At 48.3% G+C, this 24726-nt stretch overlaps 4 protein-coding genes across 8 annotated transcripts; 1 reads left to right on the top strand and 3 right to left on the bottom strand.

The window, feature by feature from the left end:
- Positions 1–356: 356 nt before the first annotated feature.
- rce1a (Ras converting CAAX endopeptidase 1a) lies at positions 357–3890 on the bottom strand. The gene is made up of 8 exons (XM_077589048.1): positions 3602–3890; positions 2974–3076; positions 2829–2912; positions 1700–1778; positions 1462–1629; positions 1327–1398; positions 1173–1235; positions 357–749 (listed from the first exon to the last, which is right to left on the bottom strand). The coding sequence occupies exons 1-8, from the start codon at positions 3727–3729 to the stop codon at positions 514–516; spliced, it is 933 nt and encodes a 310-aa protein (XP_077445174.1). The 5' UTR covers positions 3730–3890; the 3' UTR covers positions 357–513.
- Positions 3891–4468: 578 nt separating this feature from the next.
- On the top strand, positions 4469–8787 carry peli3 (pellino E3 ubiquitin protein ligase family member 3). The gene is made up of 7 exons (XM_077589047.1): positions 4469–4633; positions 5712–5899; positions 6745–6874; positions 6936–7037; positions 7097–7306; positions 7615–7803; positions 7879–8787. Exons 2-7 carry the CDS (start codon positions 5727–5729, stop codon positions 8476–8478), a joined length of 1404 nt encoding a protein of 467 aa, XP_077445173.1. The 5' UTR covers positions 4469–4633; positions 5712–5726; the 3' UTR covers positions 8479–8787.
- Positions 8788–9191: 404 nt separating this feature from the next.
- On the bottom strand, positions 9192–12393 carry rab1ba (zRAB1B, member RAS oncogene family a). The gene is made up of 6 exons (XM_077589054.1): positions 12089–12393; positions 11419–11491; positions 11243–11338; positions 10442–10537; positions 10238–10369; positions 9192–10161 (listed from the first exon to the last, which is right to left on the bottom strand). The coding sequence occupies exons 1-6, from the start codon at positions 12100–12102 to the stop codon at positions 9967–9969; spliced, it is 606 nt and encodes a 201-aa protein (XP_077445180.1). The 5' UTR covers positions 12103–12393; the 3' UTR covers positions 9192–9966.
- An 892-nt stretch (positions 12394–13285) lies between these two features.
- Positions 13286–24725, bottom strand: LOC144065856 (uncharacterized). 5 transcript variants are annotated; one of them, XM_077589050.1, is made up of 29 exons: positions 24449–24725; positions 23703–23760; positions 23552–23647; positions 23431–23484; positions 23187–23365; positions 22971–23116; positions 21864–22007; positions 21722–21760; positions 21587–21646; positions 21413–21472; positions 21251–21344; positions 19153–21117; positions 19036–19077; positions 17678–18843; positions 17552–17588; positions 17234–17434; positions 16801–17166; positions 15793–16638; positions 15590–15674; positions 15358–15524; positions 15246–15294; positions 14718–15158; positions 14612–14651; positions 14485–14528; positions 14302–14413; positions 14126–14225; positions 13961–14034; positions 13785–13895; positions 13286–13717 (listed from the first exon to the last, which is right to left on the bottom strand). In XM_077589050.1, the coding sequence occupies exons 1-29, from the start codon at positions 24550–24552 to the stop codon at positions 13506–13508; spliced, it is 7092 nt and encodes a 2363-aa protein (XP_077445176.1). In that variant the 5' UTR covers positions 24553–24725; the 3' UTR covers positions 13286–13505. The 5 variants fall into 5 exon arrangements, with proteins under 5 accessions (XP_077445176.1, XP_077445177.1, XP_077445175.1 ...); XM_077589051.1 differs by having other exon boundaries at positions 16879–17166; positions 21587–21760; XM_077589049.1 differs by having other exon boundaries at positions 21587–21760.
- Between the last annotated feature and the right edge of the window lies 1 nt (position 24726).

The following is a 24726-nucleotide window of genomic DNA, read 5'->3' on the forward strand; positions in this document are numbered from 1 at the left end:
GGGGTCTTTGAGGGAGGCCGAGGCGGGGTCTTTGAGGGAGGCCAAGGCTGGGTCTTTGAGGGAGGCCGAGGCTGGGTCTTTGAGGGAGGCCGAGGCGGGGTCTTTGAGGGAGGCCGAGGCGGGGTCTTTGAGGGAGGCCGAGGCGGGGTCTTTGAGGGAGGCCGAGGCGGGGTGTTTGAGGGAGGCCGAGGCGGGGTGTTTGAGGGAGGCCGAGGCGGGGTGTTTGAGGGAGGCCGAGGCGGGGTCTTTGAGGGAGGCCGAGGCGGGGTCTTTGAGGGAGGCCGAGGCAGGGTCTTTGAGGGAGGCCGAGGCGGGGTCTTTGAGGGGGGCGAGACGGGGTCTTTGAGGGAGGGAGACAACATCTTTGAGGGAGGGAGACAACATCTTTGAGGGAGGGAGACAATGTCTTTGAGGGAGGGAGACGTCCTCTTTGAGAGGGAGGCGCCGTCTTTGAGGGAGGGGGCGCACCTGAGCTGATTGGACGCGGACAAGCCGGCCAGATGGATGCCTGGATCAAGGAGCGGCGAGGCAGAGTGGGCTGGACAGAGAGTCCAGGGTGCAGAGGGGGGTGGGGGGCACGTAGAAGGAGGGGTCGGTGAAGGGGAAGAGGAAGAGGAGGAAGAGGAGGACACCCAGAATGTAAAAAGAGAGGACAGCGTGACGGTGGGGGTGCTCCAGGGCCGCACTGATGGCAGGGAAGCCCATGTAGTTACAGAAGGAGTGGCAAAGCACCGGGCCCACCAGGTGACCTGGAAACATGGGAGACCAGAGACGGAACAAACGTCACGTCGGGGGTCACGCTGCTGATGATGACAGCGGACTATTTGGGGCAAAACGAGTCACGTCCTGTTGGGTTTTGAGGACTTTGTTACAGTCCAGGTGGGCTCAACGGGTGCACGTGCTAGCGAAATGCTAATGTAGAAAGAAAAAAATAATCCCAGATCCGACCTGCCGCGTCGTTTTACTTGGCATACTAAAATAAATCATAATAAATGTAACTGTATATCTAAAAACAAATTATTCCAAACGTACTGAAACAGAAAACTCAAATGATATTAAAAAAAAACAATTTGCATGAATCAGCCGACAATTGATAGATTTGGACGCCTACCGCCATCAATGGCAGCCAATGTGTGTGTGTGTGTGTTTGTTTTTGTTAAGTCACATCCTACCTGTTCTCATCAAGATGAACGCCGTGTAGACCCCAAAAACCGCCGTGTAGGAGAACTGAAACACTGCGTTGAGAAGAAACGACACTTCAGCGTTTGCCACAAAACAGGACAAATTTGTCCAAGGCAAAACGGCAAAAAATAAATAAAAACTCACCGGCTGAGAGGAAGATCCCCGACAGCGTCCCCTGGCGGAATCGCAGCAGCTCGATCACGTGGTGGAAGTGCGCTGCAAAGACGCCGAGACGTCAATCCCCCGCTCTCCCCTCAACTTCCCAAAAAATATACTCACCCACTCCGAAGAAAAGCGGGCAGGTGAGGACGGCCGTGGCCGGCCCGAAGCAGGGCACCAACATGGGCAGCATGCAGGCTCTGAAGACCAGTTCCTCGGTCAATGGCGCCACCACCTGGTTCCTCAACCAGCGCATGTCGCTGAGGCACAGGATCCAGAAGCACGGGTCTGTCCAAAGCGGGACACGTGGCGTTTTCGGGTCACGGAAAGCGAGCCGAGCTAGCGTGCGCTAACTCACCGAGGGCTACCCGCGCGCCGTCCACGAAGCTCCAGGGACAGTCCATGGCCAACTGCATCAGGGGGCCCAGAAACAAGACCTAGGCGGAACATGAGGCAAGAAAAATGTAGATTACCGTATTTTCACGACTATATGGCGCATCGTATTTTAAGCCGCAGTGTCAGTAACGAGTGCTATTTCTGTATTTTAAACACACAAAGGACGCACCGTTTTTTTAGACGCATATATATTATATATGAATATCGAACCGCAATAGCGCTGGCTACCGGAAGCAACCCCAGACTCTAGTTCCGGTTTCCGGTGCGCAGTGACTGCAGGGATATATAGTTCTTTGTGCGCATATAAGCCGTACCCTCGATTCAGTCATCATTTTTTGGAGCGACAAATACGGCGTATATGCGGGAAAATACAGTACCTCAAGATATTATGCTGTATAATTTATATAAGTGCAACTTACCGTATTTACCTGCACATAAGCCGCCCCCGCACCCTTAAAATTGCCTTAAAAATCGTTGAATTTGACAATTTCTCGCGTATAAGCCGTCCCCAGATTCATAATTTTCACCTCCATATTCATGGTTTTAATAGGGAGTACAAATGTGTATTTTTTAAGGGAAAATGTTAATAAAAATCATAACAGGTGGTATTTCTGACATACTGTATGAATCAAAAGCACATTAGGGTAAATATCATAAGTAATTAATTTATCCAGTAATGGTTGTTTTCTTACTGCAAAACAGAAAATAACCAATAGTAAATGTTACTTTGCCGACATCTACTGGTGAAAAAGAGTATAACAAGTCTTGTACGCGTTAAAGTATTATTTTTTTGTTACGAATTTATTTGAGAAAAATTGTATATTTTGCCTAAAGCGACTTATAGTTCGAACAATACGGTACTTTAAAAAAAAACATTTTACGGAAAACAAATGTGTATATTGTTCATTTCTATTTGACTTTCATGTAATATTTTTCACATATAAAACCAAAAAGCTATTTTTTAAATTGTAAATATTTAACCCTTTCATGGATGAATTATGACTGCTTTAAGCCATTGACATCACTGGACGTCCAAATTTTTTGGGGTCTCAAATTTGGAATAAAAGTCAATTTTTTGTTTGTTTTCTTACCATGGTCAGCAAGAGAGGGAGGACGACAGCAGGTACGAGGCCTTCAAAGCGGATCCCCATGATCGCGAGTAGTGATGGCGCCATCTGGAACCCGTCCAAGTTAAAACCACTTCTAAAATAGCTTCATTAATGATGACGAACACACCTTAATTCCTGTGAATTCCCTCCACGCCCACACAAAAAGCGGCGACGCGCCCGAGACAACCAAAACGCTGGTAAAACGTCGTTTGATGACAGCTGGGTGATCTCTGAAAAATAAGATTATATTGTTAAAATGGAGATGATTTTTTTTTTCAAAAATACATAATTGTTACGTTTCATTAGTGCTGCTTTTGCATTGAGGGTTGGATTTAACCATGGAAATGAATAGGGACAATTTTGTTAGATTTTGGGGTTACTTCCTGTTTATTTTGAAGGGTTCCTGCTTCACTTTTGGCTAATTTTTAGCTCATTTTGGGGCATTTATGGGTCTCACTTTTTTGGCATTGGCATTTAAAATGATTAAGAGATTTATTTTTAGTTACACCAATACATTGTTGTGGGAAAATAACTAGTGGGTATTTACTTAATGTAAAATGAAAATTAATGGAACTGACCGCACGTGTTTTGCGGACATTTAGTAATTGCAACGCATTCGTGGACGTCATAAAACGTCAAAAAAGATCATTTGTTAAGGAATTCTTTCTCTCCCGTCTTTATGGACAGATTATTATAATATTGCGGGATTGTTTGCCAGCGTATTTTGCTCTTTTAAGCATAAACATAAGACTCACCGAGGAAGTTCGCTCCTCCACACGTATAAACTTCCAACGTAAGAGCAAGCGAGGAGCAAACAGGACAAGACCGACACCAAAGAGAGCCACAAAGAGCCGCCATTGTTGTGTTCGTCTTCGTCTGTCATGACAACGGGCTGAATTGGGGATAAAAGGGCGAACACAACAGGGAGGCTAGCAGGAACATTTACTAAAACAGCGAAAGACCAACGTTAACATGAGCTTGTCTCTACTGTTTGGTCGACGTCGCTGATTAAAAGGCGACGTTGACGGGCGCATGATTCTGACGTCATCAGCCGTCTTCTTCGTTTGTAAAATGTGTTTTGTTGACAACAATGCGGCCTACTGCCCATCAAAGCATCACTAAATTTGACATCAAATTAAAATATATGTTTTGTGTATTGTTAGGTCATTGCGTTAAGTGTGGTTTGTGCTTGTCCCACTTATTACTAAACATAGTTTAAATGGCTCAATTTTAATTCTATTTGTAGTTTTTGGACATTTGTATTGTTAACAATTAATATGCTTGGTTCTATTGTTTGACGTTTTAATTGTTTTCAACGAGGAAATATTTGAAATTTTAAAAATAAACAAAAATGACAATATTCATTCCCTATTGTGTTGTTAAATTGTTATTCATATTCAAGTTGGAAAATGATATATTGTTACAAACTAGGTATTATTCTTGACCTAGAGTAACATAGCAGTAAATACCATGTTATGTGATAAACAACTATCAAAATAATCATTTGTGTTGTCTTTGGCATCATATTCCATAAATACACTTCCAATAGTTCCACTTTAGCATGGAAGATATTCGGAACCTGGAATTTACCAGTTTCTGTGAACGCAACCCCAGTAACCGTAAACGGGAGGGAGAGACAGAACAAGAGAAAGAGAGAGACTCGGTTCTCCAGTTCTTAATCCCCGCGTCCCATCTTTCCACTCGTCGGGACTGACGCAGACCATCGAAAACCCCCAAAAGAGGAATTCCCTAAAAGACCACCGATCTCCGTCGGAAACGCTCAGCGGGTAGGTAGGCACGTTGATGTGTTTGTTTTTGTGACGATCAGCCCGTGAAAGCAACGCTCATGTTGCATTCACGACCCCATTTTCGCATCATGTGTAAATGAATTCCCTTTACTGGTAACGGAATCCCCCAGTGTGGCCGCCAGCGCGTCCAAAAACAAAGGCAGCGTATGCACTTGTTAAGCCAGATGCAGAAGGAAAGCTCATTGGTGGACGCCCATGTTCTCCGCCCATGTTTTCCTTCAAAGGCGTTTTTTACGGCCTCACGATCAGCATCCTCCTCAGATTTGGGAAAATGGCTGATCATCGCACACCAAAGTCATTTTTTTAAGCAGCCATTTCCATATTTTTGACATCACTCAAGGCCTCGAGAATATTTTGTTTGTTTTTAATACACTGACATAACAAAATTGTAGAATGCACTCTTATTACACCAGGATTTTTTTAAATCAAGCTTTATTTAGTGTGTTCACCTCAAAATATAAATAAAGTTTTCCTCTTTTTAAATAATTGCATACTCTACGGCTATGGAATGAATACTGATAACAACAGACGTCCATCTCTGTCAATGGCGGCTAACAAGCTCACATTTGTTGTGTGGGAGGAGTATAGCGCCCTTCATCTTACATAATACGAAACGCTATCAAACGTGAACGTGTTTTGAAGCTCCACCCACCCTTAGAACCCGAAGAAATGAGTCACGTCGTTTGTCAAAAACCAAGACGACTTCCCAAATTTTTGTCCCTGGTGTCGCGTCGTGTTCTTTGTCTCCATCCTTTTGTCCTCCTGTGGCTTGATTGGAAAACGGCTAGCAATCCATCACCCTGCCACGCTTTTGCCGCCGTACGCATGCTCGTGAGTCAAAGCCACGCCCCCTTTTTTGGTGGGGTGGGGGTGTGGAGCGTCACCTCTCGTTGCCCTTCATCCTTCCTCCCCGAGCAGATGTCAAATCTTGAATCATCTTGAAAACCGAATGAAGTTCTCTTCTTCTTCATCGTCCAATCGAAACGAGTCGTCACGTTGCGAGCTAGCGTAGCGATGTTTTACCCGCTTTTCAAGCTAATTGTGTCCTCTTTCCCAGTGGTGGCGAGTGGGCATGGTTTTGGAGGGTAGCTCGGAGGCGCTGTGTCCCCCCCCATCTTTGGAACTGCGGCCATCTTGCAACAAGAGTCAACCCTCGCCTCCCCTCGGCTCGGGGTCTCGGCTTCCGGACGCGGTCTTTCCCGAAGACAGGGAGCCCGTCACCTATGGCGAACTCATCGTTTTGGGGTGAGACGGAGATAAGATACTAACACTTTCATTTTGAGGCTTCAGAGAGAAGTAAACAACTAGCTGACATATGACAGATTAACGTTAGCGGCTAACTCAGGGTTGGGCAAACTTTTCGGCCCGGGGGTCACATTGACTTTAAAAATTTGACAGACGGGCCGGCTCAGCACAAGATACGATATATATAAAAAACTGCATCCGTTAACAGTACATATGAAACATAAACAGAAAAAATGACTAAAGTATAAACATACTCATCACTCATCTGGGATTTATGGGGTGCTTTCTTGTGAGAAAGGACATGACACCAGCTGTCAATTTTTCCAAAATCACAAAACCGACGGCAGAATTCCTCATGCAGGTCATCCAATGATTTCCTCTATTTTTCCACATGCCGGGGCCTCTTTTAACGCAACCAGTGTGGGGAAATGAGCAAAAGACTTTTCTGATATTTGCTTGAAAAATAAAACCAGCTTGCTTTTGAAGGCGGAAGGTTTGCTTGCATTTCATGCACAAACTGTTTTTTCTCTTGTAGCTTCACATTCAGTTCGTTGTTCGGATGTCCACAGTAAAAGTTAAATGTTCAGAAATGTGTCCTTATTCTCAAGTAGCTCCCACACACATTTACATAGTTTACTAGGCTAGTGCGCCATCTATCGGGGTGCCGAGGGTATGATTTTTACTATAATTTGGACAACGTCGGCGGGCCGGATTAAAAAGACTATATGGCCCGCGGGCCGTAGTTTGCCCATGTCTGGGCTAACTTACATCTGGCTGGCTAACTTTAGTGGCTAACAGCTGAAATGTCTTCAGGATTGTTTATTTTTTTTCGGAATACTTTCCAGGCACAATGGCTCACTTGCCAGCGGGGACAAAGGTCGCAGGAGAAGCCGCCTGGCTCTTTACAAGCGACCCAAAGCCAACGGGGTCAAACCCGACGTCATCCACAACATCTCAACGCCTCTCGTGTCCAAGGTAACCGTACCGAGGCCCCGGTCAGGGCTCGCCGATCTGATTTTTTGTTCACCTTTGGCAGGCCCTCAGCAACAAAAGCCAGCACAGCATCTCGTACACACTTTCTCGCAGCCATTCGGTCATCGTGGAGTACACGCACGACACCAACACGGACATGTTCCAGGTGAGCGCGACCCGCGTGGGGGTTCACCAGAATTCCCGGCAGTAACGGGCGTCTTCCAGATCGGGCGATCTACGGAGAGCATGATCGACTTTGTGGTGACCGACACATCCGCCGGGGGCGGGTGCGCCGTCGGAGAAGGGGGCGGAGGTCAGTCGGCGCAGAGCACCATCTCGCGCTACGCCTGCCGCATCATGTGCGAGCGCAACGGCCCCTACACGGCGCGCATCTACGCCGCCGGCTTCGACTCCTCCAAAAACATCTTCCTAGGGGTGAGCGAGGCTTCGCCGCGAGGCGCGAAGGTGACATTTCTCGAAAACAGGACACGCTAGCTAGCGCGTGGCTAAAAATAGCTTTTCACAGTCAGCGCGACTTCACTCCCTGCGACTTTCATCAAATCCCCCTTCCCACACAGACAAGCCTTCTAATTCGACATGCGTTCATTCGTCTACGTCCTCCATTTTCTTGGGTACGAGGGTCATTCCTAGGCCTGGTTGAACCGCTTAGCGCGAGTCGCTACTAAAAATAGCCTCAACCACCCCTCCTTTGACCCCCACTTCAACACCCCTTCCCCCGCCAGGAGCGCGCAGCCAAGTGGAGGACGTCGGACGGTCTGATGGACGGCCTGACCACCAACGGCGTGCTGGTCATGCACCCGGCGGCGGAGTTTGTCTCCGAGCCGGCCCCGGGCGTCTGGAGGGAAATCTCCGTCTGCGGCAACGTCTTCGCCCTGAGGGACACCCGCTCGGCTCAACAGCGGGGCAAGTTGGTACGAGGCCAAGCACGTAGCCAAGTTAGCTTCCTAGCACGAAATCCTCCAATTGCTATTCTCTCTTCTTGGCAGGTGGACAACGAGTCCAACACCCTGCAGGACGGTTCCCTGATCGACCTTTGCGGCGCTACGCTTCTTTGGCGGACCCCCGCCGGCTTGCGCCGCACGCCCACCCTCAAGCAGTTGGAGTCCCTCCGCCAGGAGCTAAACGCCGCCCGACCCCAGTGCCCGGTGGGCTTCAACACCCTGGCCTTCCCCAGCCTGGCGCAGCGCGAGATCGTGGACAAGAAGCAGCCGTGGGTATACGTTAACTGCGGTCACGTGCACGGCTACCACAACTGGGGCTACCGCAAGGAGAAGACCCCCGCCGGCCCGGGGGGGACGGTCCCAGCCAACGCCGGCGAGCGAGAGTGCCCCATGTGCAGGCGGGTGGGCCCGTACGTGCCGCTGTGGCTGGGCTGCGAGGGCGGCTTATACCTGGACGCGGGGGCGCCCACTCACGCCTTCTGCCCGTGCGGCCACGTTTGCTCGCAAAAGACGGCGGCGGGGTGGAGTCAGATCCCGTTACCTCACGGGACGCACGCCTTTCACGCCGCCTGTCCGTTCTGCGGGACCTGGTTGACGGGCGAACGGGGGCACATCAAACTCATCTTCCAGGGGCCCGTCGACTGAATCCGTGCCTTGAGATATGAACTTTCTCGAAAGACTACCTACCAAAAACGATCGCAAACGAGGAAACCGCGGGCGCCAAACGCGCCCCCCGTGCGTCGTCCGTCTACGGTTCTTCTTCGGCGCTTATTGCCGTCCAGCAACCGACTCAATGGCACGTGACTGCCTCCTATTGACAACACCTCTCCACTGCAAGGGAACTATCGTACGCCGATGGTGGTCGGATGTTCAAATGTTCGCATTTTATCTTTAAAAACGACCAATCAACAACACTTATCTCGACGAAACTCCACCCCCGCGTCACTATGTTAGCAAAACGGGAAACACGCCCCACGTGGTACATCGTGTGCGTGCTGTATATGCAGAATTTGTAAATAAACTGTGTTGACACGAGCGTGGCGTCCAATCGTTTGTCCGCGACTTTACGAAGACGTCAAGAATAGCTCAAGTGGGACAAGAATTAAAATATCTGCCCTCGTCTTAACCTTTGGGATTCGCTCAATTAAACACGGTTTATATTTGGTACGCGAAAGCGGGTTCCGACCTTTTGCGTTCCAGTCCGAGTCCACGTCGTCGTCAGTCGTGGGCCGTCGGGTTCCCCCCCGTAAAAGGACAGACCGTTCCCGTGCTCCTGAAGTAGAAACAAAACGACTTGAGTGTTCATATACAGTAAAAACTGGGATTAAAGACGAAAAAATAAACCAGTTTGACTACTCTTACTGTTGCAACATTTTCGTCATTTTATTATATAGATATTTATAATATGTACAGACAAACATGATGTCAAAAATCAGCAGGAAACAGCACCAAGTGACAAGCAAAACGAAAAGACAGTGACCGACAAGTGCCTCAGTCGAGCGTGTGTGTGTGTGTGTGTGTGTGTATTTTGAAGAAAAACAGTTATCCAAGCGAAACATCCCAAAAAAAATCTTAAATCCGCTGTAGTGAAATCGCTTTAATGCGAAAGTGACCAAACAAAAGGGCCAGGAATGTTACCTTAGTGTAAAATAACAATTTTGGTAACACAAAGGATGCGAGTGGGGAAATCATATCTAGTCCGGAAATCCGAGACCAATCAGTCCCTCAACGTCCTCGTGGTCCAATCACATGAGGGCATGAAAAAGCTGTGTGATTACTCCAGTTAGCAAAGCCAATGTTGTTAGAATCCATCAAAACTAGAAGAAACGACCCGAATAGCAGCGTTCGAAAAACTAGCTCACCTTGTTTTTAACGCTGCCGGCGTAGCAACGTGTCGCTAATGTTGCTAGCGCGAAACATTTGGAGACGGGGGTGGGCGTTAGCAAAAAAAGCAACGGGGAAATACGGGGGGGGGGGGTTGCTCTGGAAAGAAGAGAGGTACCGTTTACGCTAGCAAAATCATAATCTCCTGTGCGTGGGTGGAGAGATGACGTGACGTTCAAAGAGAGAAAAGGCAAAAAACCCTAGGAGCTAGCTAATTGGAGGAAAAAAGGGAGACCGACCGCCGCTCCTTCAACAGCAACCGCCGCCCGACTGCCTGACGGGGGTGCTGTCGATTTTCAAATTGGGTTTGTCGCCGCCCGCGGTGGCCCCGGGGCCCATGCGCTTCTTGATCTCGGCCGCCATGGTCATGAAGGCCTGTTCTACGTTGGTGGCGTTCTTAGCGCTGGTCTCCAGGAAGGGGATGGACAACGAGTCGGCAAACTCCTATTGAAAACGACATAGTTTAGCATTAGCATTAGCATCGTATGTTTGGAGTACGGTGCGCTTTGTCCAAGCCTACCTTGGCTGTTGTATAGTCCACGACTTTTTTAGTGGTCAGGTCGCTCTTGTTTCCCACCAGGAGCTTGTTGACATTTTCGCTAGCGTAGCGGTCGATTTCCTGGAGCCACTGTTTGACGTTACTGTAGGACTCCTGGAACGTAGCGCCTCGGGTTTAGATCGGGAATGGCGGCGCTAACCCGAGTTTTGCCCATCGCTAGCTTACCTGATCGGTCACGTCGTAGACTACGATGATGCCGTGTGCGCCGCGATAGTAGCTAGAAGTGATGGTGCGAAACCTCTCCTGGCCTGCGGTATCCCACTGGGAAGAAATCACTTTGTAAACAAGAGGTTTAAGGGCTAACTAAACTGCTAGCCAGCTAGCATTGTACATACACTAGTAGCAAGATGGTACTAAGTACAGTCATACCATCCGTTATTTTATTTTGAAATGTTGGCCGATGCACTGCTTCTTGCTTGAGGAGCCTGTTTATTCATTTTAATGGCTTATCAAAATATTTAATGATCATTTTTCTGATTTTTTTGTGTGTCTTCACACTTTTCCTACAAAATTGGGACACTTTGATGATTTTTTTTGATAGTTTTGTGGCGAGCGTGGAATGAATTGGAGTATTTACATATAAAGTACTAATCTACTTACAAAAAAAGTTCTAGAACCAATTAATTTCGTAAGCAGAGGTACGACTACTAAGAAATAATGCGCCAACACCAGATGTACTTTTTGAGATATTGTTTGGAAATGCTATAAAACCACCGAAGAAGAATGGGCAAAATGGGATATCATTTCCGACATTCAAAATATTTGATAACAACCCTAAAAGGATGCTAACCGGTTATTTCGCTCCAAAAAAAGAACAGAAATAAACGGTTAGCATCTCCCAGGGTTGCCGTGTCGCTAGCCCCAAACATGCGCTAAAGCTAATTAAGTACAAATGACGTTTCTACAACCCTATAACTCAATATCCGAGGCCAAACAATTAGATTTTAGAACAAAACAGGTTCTTACAATCTGCAACTTGATAGTCTTGCCGTCCAGTTCAATAGTCCGGATCTTAAAGTCCACTCCGATGGTGCTGATGTAACTTTCGGTGTAGGTGTCATCCTGCAAAGGCGGGTAAATACACCATTAGAGGGAAAATGTTTTTTTCACCTGCCCGGTAAACAAGTGGGCGGGGCACTTACGGCGAAGCGGAGCAACAGGCATGACTTGCCCACTCCTGAGTCACCAATAAGCAGCAGCTTGAAGAGATAATCGCTGGAAGACGCAAAAAAACCACATCAGTCATCCACACGTGTTGACCATTGACATTTTGCTAGCATGAGCGCCCCGCGTTAATAATTAGCGTCGCTGCGAAGAAACTAGAGAAGGTCGCCTTTACACACTCGCAAAGGTATTCCGTGACAGGTGTCTGATTTCAGGCACCAGATCTGCCACCTGTTGTTGACTCTTTCGGTTCCAGTTAGGATGATCGACGTCCAATCGTGTTGCTTTTACGTAATTAATATTTGGTCTTCCTCTGGCCAAGATGCACCCTCCCACCAACGAGTTTTGACATCCCAGTTGATTTAAACTGGGAGGGTCTATAATAGATTAGACGTCTAGGGCGGTCAATGGAAGCCAATGAATAAATTTGGATTTTTCTGTTTATGTAAAACATATGTAGAAGGCATGTTACGCCTATGCTGTATTTATTTTTATTTTTATTGTTGCGACAGTCATATGACACTTCCGGATGAAACGCCCTGTTAGCTAGCGCCGACGTGAACATTAACGTTAGCATGACATTAGCATAAACGGTATAACAAAACTATAGAGCATTTTTTATGATATAAAAGTGGGATTTTAACTTACTATTCGGGATTCATGGCCTGTTATGTGTCGCTGACTCGTCTTTTCTTTCTTCCTTCCGACTACCGCAAAATGGCTAGTTGTTCCGGGCGCCGCGGCACTAGAACGGACGTTTTGCTGCTCCCGTGACCGTCACGTGCTCGCTAATAAATCATATAATGTTCATTCCTCGTCGACGGACTGCTAACGGGGTAATATTTGACTATATTCGGCTTTAGGGGGCTAAATTTGACGAGGTTTTCTGTCTTCCTGCGACCGTTGTTCAGCTCAAGCTCCGACCCGACTGAAGTGCGCAACTGCGGAAGTGACGTAAATTGACGTGTCGCTTCGGACAAACCTAGTCACGAGTTGTATTTCACGTAGTTTTATCAAATACATCGCCCGTATTTACATTGTTTTGTATTTTTGACCAGTTGTTGTCCAATATTAAACAGAAGCGTATTAGAAGAAAAAATGAAGTATATCACTGTTAGCATGCTAAACAAAAAAGTTTAACTTCCGTATTCAGCAAAATAAAAGCAATTGCTTCCGGTTTAGTTAGCGAGAACTATTTCAGATTTAAATTTAAACTAGGGGTGGGACAGTATCGAGTTGATTACGATTCATTAATTACAAACCTTTGAACATCCTTTAATCAAATTAATAAACCATCTTGAAGACAGGTATTTTTTTTATTGCAGCAACATATTTGGGGCTTTGCAAACTTGACAAATGTGCAAATGTAACACAAAATCAAACAGTTCAGACTTGTCAATCATGTCATCAGTCAATACGCACTTCCTATGTAAATTCTTAACTAATTCCTTGCCATTCTAGACGCCCGTTCACTTCGAATGGATTGGACGCCTACCAGAGATAAACGTAAAATTTTTCATTTAGATCTTAAAATCTTCAATACATGTGAAAATATTTGGCTATAAAGAGGGCCATGGGCACACTTAAAATAAATAGTAAAATCCTGAATAATTTAATGGCCATAAAACAAAATTTTGGCCAAAAAAAGACCCTAAAACCAAAACAAATGTCAGAATTTTCTTTCCAGTAACAAACACCCTGACAACGCAGTCAAAATTCAAGCTAGTCTATGACAAACCACACAAAAATCTCCCTTTGGCGATGAATCTTATCACTTTTTTTTAGTCAAAAAACCAAAAAAAATCTCCACAGTAGCGCAAATTGCTTAAATCAGGGGTCTCAAAATCCTCCCAAAAAGGGTCCCAGTTTTTATTCTTCTAAATTAAGAAGAATAAAACTCCAACAGGTGTCCTCGGTCCGGTTTGAACCAAAACCCGCGTCCACTGGGGTCCTTTGTGGACCATTTTGAGACCCATAATACCTATTTATGAGTCAACGGACATTTCCAACATGGCTTTTAGCGCCACCTAAAGACGGCAACCTTCCCATACATGCAATGCAAATCCTAACGTAAGTAACAAAACCCTGCGCAAAACGGTGCGCATTGGGAAGCTGTAACCCGCTCCTGAATCCCCCCCAAAAATCCAGTTTTTTGGCAACAACGTGGACCCAGACCCGTGTCCCCATCACTGCATGAGACACTTCTTCTGCTGCTTGGCGTACTTTCTCCGGCGCTGCTCCAGACCTCGTTCCAGGCGCTCGTCCTCCTCCAGAGCCCTGTAGACGGAACGTTAGCATCACCCAACCCAGACGTGCGTGTCCCGCCGCCAACCGTCTTACCCACGTTCCTTAGCGTCCATGTTGTGGACCAGCTCGTCCCTCTGATTGACCAGCGCCACCAACTCCTGAAGCAAAAGCTGCTCCCTTTGTTTGTGCGCTAGCGTCTTTTGCCACTCTACGGTCGACAAAAGCGACAAACTGTTAGCGGCTAATGCTAAACCCGCTATAGCATGGGCTAACCTTCAAGCGCTAGGATGTCCCGCAACTCTTCGGTCAGAAGCTCGAACCTTCGTTCCAAATCGTGCTCCACCAGCCTGTTTATCCGACAACATTTACCCGTTAGCATCCGTCGCTAACAACGGGATGCTAATAACATATCTGGGAAAAAGTCTAAAACGGTCTTACAAAAGCTGCAGGTGATCCTGTCTTCTAATTAAGGCGTTTTTCTTGTTTACAAGCGTAAACCATTCCTGAATTAAACGTTCTTCCTCCATCTTGTTACTACCTGCGAAAGGAGCAAAAAAGCTAATTGTGATGCAGGTTTTAGACCCCAAAAACGTGCTAAAAATGTGAAATTATACTCGTTTCCATGAGCTGTCGGAGTATCTTCTCTACTACGGCGGCTCTGGTGTCGATGTGGTTTTGTTCTGCTTCCAGGGCTTCCATTTGACTGATCACGTACTGGCTGGGGTCCTGAAAACCCATACGTGGTTCGGTTTTATGCTCAGAAGCGACTGGTGAATCTGCGGGGTGCAAAAACCAACCTGGCTGTCTCCAATTCCCGTCTCAGGGAGTGTCCCGGTTGTCTCTGCAATGCAAAAAACACAAACAAGCCGCCATGTTTACATTGAACAGATCCATTCTGGTCAAGGTGGACGTCAACAAACGGACCGGCGAGGACGGTCCCGTCATCTTCTCGCTCTGCGGCAACCTGCAAAAGACGGGAACTGGTCCTTAAAAGCTTCAAAGCTAAGCTAAAAGCTCCCGGGCGTCCTACCGCCGAGGCGTCTCCGTCTTCCTCGGAAGAACTCGTCCTCTGAGATCGATGTTTCTTGACCAGATCCGCGTCTTTGACGTGGGAGAAAGCAAACTTGGACACGAAGCGAGTCCTCGGCGGCGCGACGGGTGGCGACGGAGCCGCGGCCGGGTTGCTGTCTCCGTTGGTCTCCAGGCTGAGCCCCTCCTCCTGAAGTCTCTGGGCGCAGTATCGAACGGCGGCCTCGGGGTCGTCCTTGTCCTGGCGGTCCGCCGCGACCGCGTAGCTGGACTCGCTCGCATCCTTCTCGATGTGAAGGACGCTCAACTCCTGGCCCATGAAGTGAGTCCGAATCTGGTTGAGGTACGTCAAGACGATGAGACGATCGGGGACGGCTAGCATGACCATGTCCGAGGGCTCCATCAGCCTGGAAATCCCCAGTGAAGCGAAACCGTCGAAGGCCTGCCAAACCCAGAAAAAAAACACACGTTTGTGGTCAAAATGGCGTTGGAATTCAACTGGACTCGCAACAAGATCAAACTTCATCACCCTTTTGTTGTTGTGCTTGATATCGTAGGGGTCCAACAATTCGTAAGGTCTGAAAACAAGTCAAAAAAACTGATTACAAAGGCAATTCCCACATTTTTTTGTGGGTGCTTACATCATTTCCGGGTGGAAGTGATGCAAAATGGCGCAAAAAGCCAGGCCGTTCCTCCAGGAGGTGCTGAAGTTGGTTATCTTCAGACCCTTGTACCCCTCGGTGACCTCCTTGGACCATTCTAGTAGCGACTGACTGGACGTCACCAGGTTTTGACTTCCTGAAAGATTCTACAGGACCAACAATTTCAATTACGGATAAACCTCTAGGTCATCTATTTTTGGGGTGAACCTACTTCTGAAGATGCCGACCCGTCTTCGGGTTTGGTTGGAGTCAAACGAACCAGGTGGGCCTGGGTTTTGTCGTCCTGGGAACTGCTCCTATATAAAAAAGACCCCCCAAAAACCCAATCTGGCATGAATTTAAATGTCTTTTCTGGGACGACCAAACCACGAATCGTACCGACACACAACGTGAATTCCCGATTGTTAGTCTTACCCGTGTTCCTCTAAATATGGTGACCTGTCCTCCGATTCGGTCTTTGCGGGACGCAAAATGTCGTGGTGTTTCCTAACTCGAGGCAACGGAATCGGAAGGGTACCGGTTTGCGGTGAAACCGGGGTATCATCTGGGAATGAACTGCTAAGGCGCTTCTTTCCCCTCGGTTTTGGAACCGGTAAGGTTGAGGGTGGCGCCCTACCGTCCTCGTCGTCCCGCCGATTTTTTCTCAGAGGAACGGTCAACGCTTCCTGTTTGGACAGTCCGTCCTCATCGTCCAGAGGGGGGACAGACTTTTTCGCACGAGGTTTTGGGACGGGTTGCTTTCTCAAAAGAACTTTCAAACCGATCCTTTTGATAATCGGCAAAGGGGAAGGTTGCTCGACAGCGACACTCTCTGGTTGGGCTTGGAATGTCTTGCTTTCGGTTTCCTTCGTTTCAGAGGGCGATTCTTGATCTGGAGGGGATTTTTTGTCATCAAACTCGGAAGAACTGGTTTGGATCTTCCTGCTTTCTTCCAAAGCAGAAGATGGTTTTTCAGTTTCCAAGTCAGGACCGACATCCGTTTTTTCTAGAGGAACCGCAACGCTACCACAGGACAAGAGGTGAATGTCCACGCCAATCATCTCGCAAGAGTAGCTCGGCTCAACATCAGGAAGAACGGACAATCCTTCCAAAATTAGATCCCGATCTGGCTGTAAAACTGCGGCCTGTTCCAGGTCTTCTTCAACCGTAGGACGATCCTGATCATCTAAGATTTTGTCCAAGGGTATGTCCAGTTTTGAACTGGTCTCACTCAACGATTCAGATTGCGCTAAAGCTCCATCGGCAGTTCCTTGTCGGAAGCTTCGGGACAAGAAAGGACAAGTTTCAGAACTTTGGAATCCGTGTCCTTCTAATCCATGCAAGGACACCACAAAAACAGACACCACAACCATCAATTCACAAACCTTGATTTTTCACACCGTGCAAGTAGGTAGAGCACTCCTCAAAAACCAAAGAACTCACCCAGGTTCCAATCGGCAAGCAGGTTCAACCTCATTTTGCGTGCCAGTCTGGTACCCGGTTAATAAACCGTCAACATACCCGAATGTGACTTTGGAGTCATCGGACAAAACTTCCTGTTCCTCCCGTTGGACTTCCACGGTTGTCCCAGTAATGTCCGCAGAAGTCAGTGGTGGCCATTTCTTCATCCTCGCGCAAACTAAAAACCCATCCTCCCAGTCCGAACCCGGCGATGGGGACACCGCTCGACTGTCCTCAAAGTCTTCCAAACAGTCATCGTCGGAATGAACGCCTTCCTGATTCAGTTGGTTGTCGTTTCCAGAGACCAGCGAACTGGATGGCCCCAAAATGGACGCCACCGTTTCATAACTATGAAAAATGTCCAATTTCAATGCTTAAATCCAGTCAAATTCCTCAATCCAAGACACTTACTTACCCTTTATGAAGGACACCCACAATAGTTTGGACTATCCCAGGAGTCCCAGGAGTGTCTTCCTCTGCCAATGGGAAAGATTCCATCTGTTTGTCCATCAAAGTCCCCTCCGCATCCAGTAATTCCCAGCCTAAAACCACCTCGGGCTCTAACGTGTCCTGATCTTTCTTCTGGATTTGGACTCCTGCTGCTCCCTCTGGGACGCTAAAGATCCAAATTCAAGGGACTTTAATCACGAATCATGCAGCATCGTTTGGTTAAATATTATTGGTCCAGTTAGGGTGAGAGCATAGCACACATGCAGCAGGTTCTATCACTTACGACTTCCTGTCCCTTGTGGCGTCTTTACGGGTGTCCTCTGTTATAAAAGTAAACCGTCTTAAATCCAACACATATTTACAAGGAACGCAGACGTGACCCTTCAATTTAAGAGTCGAAAGATCTCACCAGATTGAAGTTCAGCAGGGAACCGGTTCGTCTCTTCCCGCGTTGGACTTGGAACCAAAATGCTTTGCAATCCGGGTATTGAACTCCGGTAGGGACACAATCGTGTTATTGACGCCATGTGGTTTTTGTCTTCATGTTCGAGCAGAGCCGGATCCATCCAGGGATTGGTCCTGTACCTTCGCAGGTCCACAAACGAGGAAGTCTTGGAGAAGTAAGGGTTTGGAGAGTTTGGAGGTTCAAAGCTAAGGGTCCTGGCTGACGGGAATCCGGGTGTGAGGGAGGTGCATGGGGATGTTGAGAATAGGCTCACCATGTTAGGTGGTCTGTTTTGAACTTGGGCAGAAGGGAACCCGAGGTGTCTTGCCTTTCTGGGGCAGGACGTTACAATTGTTGGGGTACCGCCCACTTTTTGTTGCACCCCAATGAGTGTTACAATCTTTTTCGGAGCGGGTCCGGCGATCGGGTTGAGTTCACCTTCCCACTCTACAACCGGGGTTGTGGGAACACACGCAAATCCTTTCAAAGACGAAGTCTTCGGACAGCAGGGGGCGAGACTGGTCACGTGGAATTGGACTTTGGGTTTGCGTCGAGGGGCAGAGGGAAATCCGTGGATTTTGGATTCTTCGGGACAAGAAGGTCGAATGGCAAACATGTTTTGGGGTTTGTCTAAGGCTCCTGGCACTGTGTTAATATTTAACTCTATATTTAGGGGTCTGGGAATCAATGACGGGACAGTGTAAATCATTTTATCCCATGTGTTCTTGTACTCCTTAGGCAAGACCAGGACAGAGCGCTTCTGGACTTTCTTCTTGAACAATGATTGACTTCCTATCAACCATTCACAGCTCTCAGAGGGCTCGAAAGGTCGCTCTCTGTTAACTGACCAATCTCCTTGATTGTCAAGTGATGGAAGTCCTGCAATCCCGGAAACTTTTGGACATGATCCGGAAAGACAAACCATACGAGGCTCACCAAAACCACCAATCGGTCTCGGTTGCTGCGTAGAAGGACAACCGGGAACGCTGGATTCTCTCGGGCAAGAGGGACGCATCTCCACCATACTCTGATCCCAGAATCCACTGGGTCGCGGCGTCTGTTGACTCTCGCAAAGTCCGAAGAGACTTCCCGTTTGGCGAGACGGCTGCGGTGAAACCGGGTTTTCGTTTCTAAGGATCAGGAAATACAAGTTGCATTACACGACGGTTTTTCGTGACCGTACTGGTGTCAGTCCATCAAATCAAGCAATTCGTTCCCAATGTTAACCATGCAAATTTAGCCCGTGACACCCGATTTTCCCAAACCAATCAGTGATTTCATTTCGTGCATCAGCAGATGTTTTACACATCCATACAGCCCACCTGGTTTCCGTGACTAAACACGGTAAGCGGCCATTTCTGTTTCTGAAAAATACCGTGAAACTGTCATTAAAACCAAAAAAATCCCACGTTGTATAATGTCCCTGGCAAGTAACTCACCCGCGTTTTTGAGTTTCCACACTTTCTACCTTCCAACTTTGAATCATCTCCATGGAAAGCCACATATCTTTGGTGTCATCAGAATCTGACAGGAGTTTTGAGGGCCAACCTACAATGTTGGACTGACTTGGACAAGATGGCAGCAACTGGACCACCCCCTGATTAGTTCCTTCTTCGTGGACTGGTGCGTCACAAGAAAATCCCAAGCTTAGTCCTTCACGAGAAGACACCGGCAGAACCCTGACCATCATTTTCTTCTCCTTGTAGGACATCTGATCAAGTCTCGAATCCGAGTAGACCAGAACCAGCCTTCTTCTGACTCGGTTCTTCCAAAGTCTTCCCAGTCCTTCAAACCAGTTGCGATATTCTCCTAAACTATCTTTCGCAGGGAAACCTGGAATTTGACTACATTTCGGGAAAGTAGTAATACATTCGAATCGGTTTGGGGGTCCTTCAGTCAATCTTTCGAAAACCTTGGACGGGATTCCCTGAATCTTAGAACATTGTGGACACGGCGGCAACATGGACACCATCACTTGAATATTTGTCTTATCGGTCATAGACATTTTGCGTTTGGGCATGACCAGATTTCTTGGGTTACCCAATGGTTTTTCCCATAGTGACCTTGGGTCGAAATTCCAGTCCGCTATGAGAGACTCGCAGAGGAACCTGGAGGACATTCCACTGACCCTGGATTGTCCCACACACGTAGGGAACAAACTAAACATATTTAAAATCTCTTCTGAACCTTCCCATCTCATTGAGGGAAACCCAGGCGCCTTGGCCTTCTGAGGGCAAGAAGGACTAAGACCTGGGCACGAAGGTGCCGATTCCACAGGACCGGATGCCACCAAACACTCCCTTCCTAATTGTTTTGCTAATAAAATACAACTAGCCGTCTCCAATCTCCAATCATCACAAGCAACACCAAAGACACCCTGAGAAGGTAAGCCCAGAACCTGTGTTTTTCTTGGGCAAGTATACAAAGAGCCAGTCACACCCACATTTTGACCTGGAGCAGAAGGTAAACCATAAATGGATGCGTTCTGCGGACAACAGGACCGCATTTGAACCATGCCTTTGTCGTGTTCTTTGTTTTCGTATGAGTTGTCCTGAGCTAGGACACATTGAGGGCTTGTTCGTTGGCAAGAAAATGATTTCCCCAACGTCAGCCAGTCCTCTACTTGTTTTGTTCTTAGGACCCATTGTCTCAACGGCATGCCTACAATTTTTGTGCATTCCGGGCAGGCAGGAAGAAGATTAGCCATACTTGACAATTCCTTCAAGGGTATACGGGGCAAACCAAGAACTCCTGAATTACTAGGGCATGTTAGCCATATCGGTTTGGTCAAATTTGCGTCCTCAACAGCGTGTTTCTGGACACGGCGCAAATCCGAATGATGGAGGAAGGGTAATACGGGACTGCTTAAAGACCCAAAGGCATCGGACAGATCGGGGTAAACTCCAAGGTTTGACTGGCAGCAAGCCGGAATGCCAGGAACGTTTGAACGTTGAGGGCAAGTTGACTGAAACTGCAGCATACTGGACTTGGGTGAAAAACTGAATGCAACTTGGGGAAAACTGTCCTTCGAAGACAGTGGCGCGAGGTCTACTTTTGACGGGGACACAAGTACTTTGTCTGTAGACACGGTATTCGCTTCTACTTCCAGGACTGGGTTGGCTGGAGTTTGTTGTGCTGAGATAAACTCCAAGTCTGGGTCAAATCTTGAAGAGTCGGATTGCGGTTCCTGATCAGGGAGCCACGTAAAACCAGTAGGGGTCTGAACTTGATTCCCTAATTGAATGGACATCTTTGACAAGTGTCTTTGTGTTTGGATAAGAGACGCGCTAGCAAGGCTGGGCTCTGTGGGAGCTGCCTGTGGTTTTGGCATCTCGAAATACTTTAGCTCTTTAGCTGAGGACGCTTTGCTGCTAAGGGGCAGAAGAGAGGCCAAACTCTCAGGTCTAAAGGACAAACAGATACAAATCCGCAAATGAGGGTGGAATGTGAAGAGGAAAAACCGTAGAGACAGACTAGCGCGGTTGTGTTGAACGGTCCAGCGTGTCAAAGAGACAAAAACAGATACAATGGACTTACCCGGGTGTTGTTTTGACAACTTGGACGTGAAATGATGCGTCTCCAGCTGCCCCGGATGCCAAGTTCTCGCAGGTGGTGAATTGTGGTTCAGGACCTGAGCAAAACTACGTCAACTTGGTACTTCTTGGGTAATGTCCTGACTCAGTTTTTACAGATACTTACTCGTGGGAGTCGTACACTGCTGGTCTTCTTCACGGAGGGTGCTTAACTGCCGCTTGATTTCTAAAGGGAAGACAAAAGATTGAGCTATGAATCTGGATCTGTAGTTCGGGAGGTTTTTACATCGACCGCAAGACGTTTTTGTACTCTGAAAAGTCCAGGGGTATCACAATGTACCTGTCTCTCGCTCAATGTGGGAGATAGGAGTCGGGGAAATAGGGACAGAAGGGTAAAGACCTATGGGGGGACAGGAGCGGTTGTCAGTTTTACTGGCAGGTGCTGCGGTTCTCCACGGAAGAGCAAATCCAAAACCTTCTTGGGGTAGCGTGCCGGAGGACAGAGAAGAAGAAACTAACAGGGAACGAAAGGGATACGGAAAGACAGACCGCGAGGACGCAAGTTATTGATCTGATCAGGGTTTTAGGTGAGGACAGTGTCTCAAGGGCGGGATTACGTGGGAGATCTATTCTCTGTCTTTTGTGCGCCAGTGCAGGAGGTCCGGGATCTTCCGGAGACGGGTGGAGAAACTTTGCGGAGAGAGCAGGTTCGGCGAGGGGGACTTGGGATTTGGGTGGTCTCCATTCGCTCTGCCAGGAAGCTGAGAGAAAGAGGGAAGGGAGGAAAGTGGGTTTGAGAGTCCTCGTGGTCAAGGCTGTTCTTGGGTACCTGTCTCGGGGGCAGAAGGGAGACTGGTGGGTCTGGTTAGCGTGGCGCTGGACTCGGCCACCCGGCGTTTTCGGAGTGCGTGGGGAGGAAGGGGGACTGGGGGAGGACGGGATTGGGGTGAGCGGAGGGAGGAACGGGACTTTGGAAACTGTTGCTCAGGTCTTAGGGTTTGTCCCCATGAGACAATCTGGAAAGCATGCCTGTGTTTTACCTGCTTGGGTAGGAACGCAATCAAGGGGGAGTTGACAGGGGGGTTTAGTGGGACTGATGGTGGGAGGAGTCTGCAGATCTTCAGTTGGAGAGTCGCTAAGGAGGCCCTGAGGCCTTACAGCAGCTGAGCCAGAAACAGAACCAAAGGGGTCGAGTTAGTAAAGCACCTAGACATCAATACCCGGCCGTTAGAGGATCCGGTTCAAGGACCAACGTCACTGTCATCTGCGTCCCTGGCAAAGAGCGATACCTGATCCGGAACCGGGCTGGAAAATTTTGGGAAGTGCCGGAGGGTGAGCTGGCGTGAAGGCTGGCAGGGAGTAGGCGTAGGGGGACGACAGGCGGGGTTCGGGGAGGACGGATGGAGGTGGGACGGAGACTGAAGCGCAAATGGTCGGCGATTGATTGAGAGTCGTCTCGGGGACGGCTACGTGGAGGAAAGGGTAGAAGAATGGAGCGTGATTGGAGGGAAACGTGCAGATGGGTGAGAAGCGAGACGGGGGGAGTACAGTTTGGGGGTGATTCAGTCACAGGCCTCCAAGCTAGGTCGGTTAGTCTTCCTGTCATGGGATCGAGGACGGCGAGACATGAAATGGAAACCACAATGAGAGGTTCGGGTGCTAGTTCAGTAAGCGTTAGCTCGCTTCTGAGTCGTCAAAATTGATTTCACGAGGAAGTACTTTACCAGTGGTCAACGTAGCTTGTCCGGATCCAAAGGGGGTCTTGGTGTCCTCCCCAGCCTCTTCGTCACTGTCGTTAAAGTCCTCCAAATTGCCGATGTCGCTCTGCTTGAAGCTCATCAGGCTAGCCAAACTTTGCATGTCCTCATCACTGGGAAAAATCGGGGAAAATTGGACGGGGGCCCCCGCGTGGTCTCGGCGGCGGGGGCGGGGCTACTTACGTGGCTTTCCCCTCTTTGAGGAAGACGCAGGACAAAGTCAATTTGAGCGTGGCTTCTTTCACTTTGACCGACAAAGGTTTCAACTTGAGCGTCAGGTCAAAATGTGCCGACGTGGCGCTGGCGAACGTCTTCATGTTGACGTCGGCCGACGCCAGCACCTTCCGTCTCCCTTTCGTCTCCTGCCGAAGGGGCGGAGCAGAAGGTCAACTCCGTCTCCCATGATAACGTCTTCGCCTGAACTCACATTTTCCACCACAAACGTCCAATCTTTGTCCTCAAACTCTTCCGCCGTGGGCTCCTGTCCACAAATCAAGCGGACTTAACGACGTTGTCTCACGGATGGTCTCAGGCGCCAATTGTCCTACCTTGAAGAGCGTCACCGTGATGTCCAAGGCCTCGGGAACCTGCCAGAGGACCAAACCTCGGTAGGGGTTCTGAATTCCGGGCTGCCAACTGTGGAGCTGAAATGGACATTAGGGGACGGAATTGCCTCGAGGGACATCTGGATGTACTCACCTTGGTGCTGTGACGTCTGCTTCTTCTGATCCAGACCACCCGGAGTTTGTCTGGTTGCCTAGAACCAAAGGAACGTACCAACTGTTGAATCAGGGCGGACAAACCCGATTATTTTGATAGCCGACTAACCCCTTTGTTTATAAATGATAAGAAGAACTGTTACAGTACCATATAGTCCCCACCTTATGGACTTCCTGTGTGTGGCTCCAGTTTTTTTTACCTAGGTCTACAATGTCTTGTGTGTCTGTATTGCTACTGCAACCAAGAAATTTCCCGAATACAGGATGAAATAAAATTCTAATCTAATCAAAATAAACATTTGCACTTCCTCTGGCCAAGACACACCCCCGTCCAATCCAACCAGTTCCAGCAACTGTTCCCACTAAGTCAGTCTTTCAAAGTTATGACATTCGGGTGTCGGTACGCACGCGCCGCGGCATAACTTTGCTCAAAATAGACGGCGAAGCAGGCGAGAATTTCACACTAAAAGCCGTCCAACACCTGCTGCGTAGCATTTGAATGATGAAACATTTCCCTCCTGTTGAATTCAAGACTGGACAACTATCGCCGTCAATGGCAGAGACTGCGACGTGAGGCGTCACTTTTAAGATGGGGGGGATAGGACGCATGGTAAAACAACAAGACCCGGAAGTTAAGGGGCGTGTCGTCGGCGCTTAAAACAAGCGAAAACGACTATTTGACGTTACACAGGAACGTGAACGCAACATTCGAAAGACGACACTCACCATTTGCTGCTGCTTTCAAGCACCAGTTGTTGAAAAGAAGCCGCAAAGTGAAACTTGGCCGCCTTCTTCCCCACCCGCTGAAGTCGCTTCCAAACCGAAGTCATTTTCTCCACCAAAAACGGCGACTTTGGTCTCAGCGACCCTTCAGGGCGGGGCTAGAGGACTCCCACCTGTCTCCAGGACCACCTGTGCGGAAGGAGGACCACTCGGCCGCGCGTAGCAAGCTCTCTGCCGCCCTACGTCATTCCCGACTCGTTAGGACAAACAGGAAACCGCGC

Source organism: Stigmatopora argus, chromosome 20, assembly GCF_051989625.1.
Source record: "Stigmatopora argus isolate UIUO_Sarg chromosome 20, RoL_Sarg_1.0, whole genome shotgun sequence".
Taxonomy (NCBI): domain Eukaryota; kingdom Metazoa; phylum Chordata; class Actinopteri; order Syngnathiformes; family Syngnathidae; genus Stigmatopora; species Stigmatopora argus.

Coding starts and splice junctions, on each gene's coding strand:
- rce1a (XM_077589048.1), bottom strand. CDS start 3,729: ATGACAGACGAAGACGAACACAACAATGGCGGCTCTTTGTGGCTCTCT. Junction 3,077..3,601: donor TGGAGGAGCGAACTTCCTCG/GTGAGTCTTATG, acceptor CTTATTTTTCAG/AGATCACCCAGCTGTCATCA. Junction 1,630..1,699: donor CGGCGCGCGGGTAGCCCTCG/GTGAGTTAGCGC, acceptor CGCTTTGGACAG/ACCCGTGCTTCTGGATCCTG.
- peli3 (XM_077589047.1), top strand. CDS start 5,727: ATGGTTTTGGAGGGTAGCTCGGAGGCGCTGTGTCCCCCCCCATCTTTG. Junction 5,900..6,744: donor GGCGAACTCATCGTTTTGGG/GTGAGACGGAGA, acceptor AATACTTTCCAG/GCACAATGGCTCACTTGCCA. Junction 6,875..6,935: donor CAACGCCTCTCGTGTCCAAG/GTAACCGTACCG, acceptor CACCTTTGGCAG/GCCCTCAGCAACAAAAGCCA.
- rab1ba (XM_077589054.1), bottom strand. Junction 11,339..11,418: donor GCCTGTTGCTCCGCTTCGCC/GTAAGTGCCCCG, acceptor CCGCCTTTGCAG/GATGACACCTACACCGAAAG. Junction 10,538..11,242: donor AGACTATCAAGTTGCAGATT/GTAAGAACCTGT, acceptor ATTTCTTCCCAG/TGGGATACCGCAGGCCAGGA.
- LOC144065856 (XM_077589049.1), bottom strand. CDS start 24,552: ATGACTTCGGTTTGGAAGCGACTTCAGCGGGTGGGGAAGAAGGCGGCC. Junction 23,366..23,430: donor GGACGTTTGTGGTGGAAAAT/GTGAGTTCAGGC, acceptor CCCCTTCGGCAG/GAGACGAAAGGGAGACGGAA. Junction 17,167..17,233: donor GTGGGTGTCCTTCATAAAGG/GTAAGTAAGTGT, acceptor CATTTTTCATAG/TTATGAAACGGTGGCGTCCA.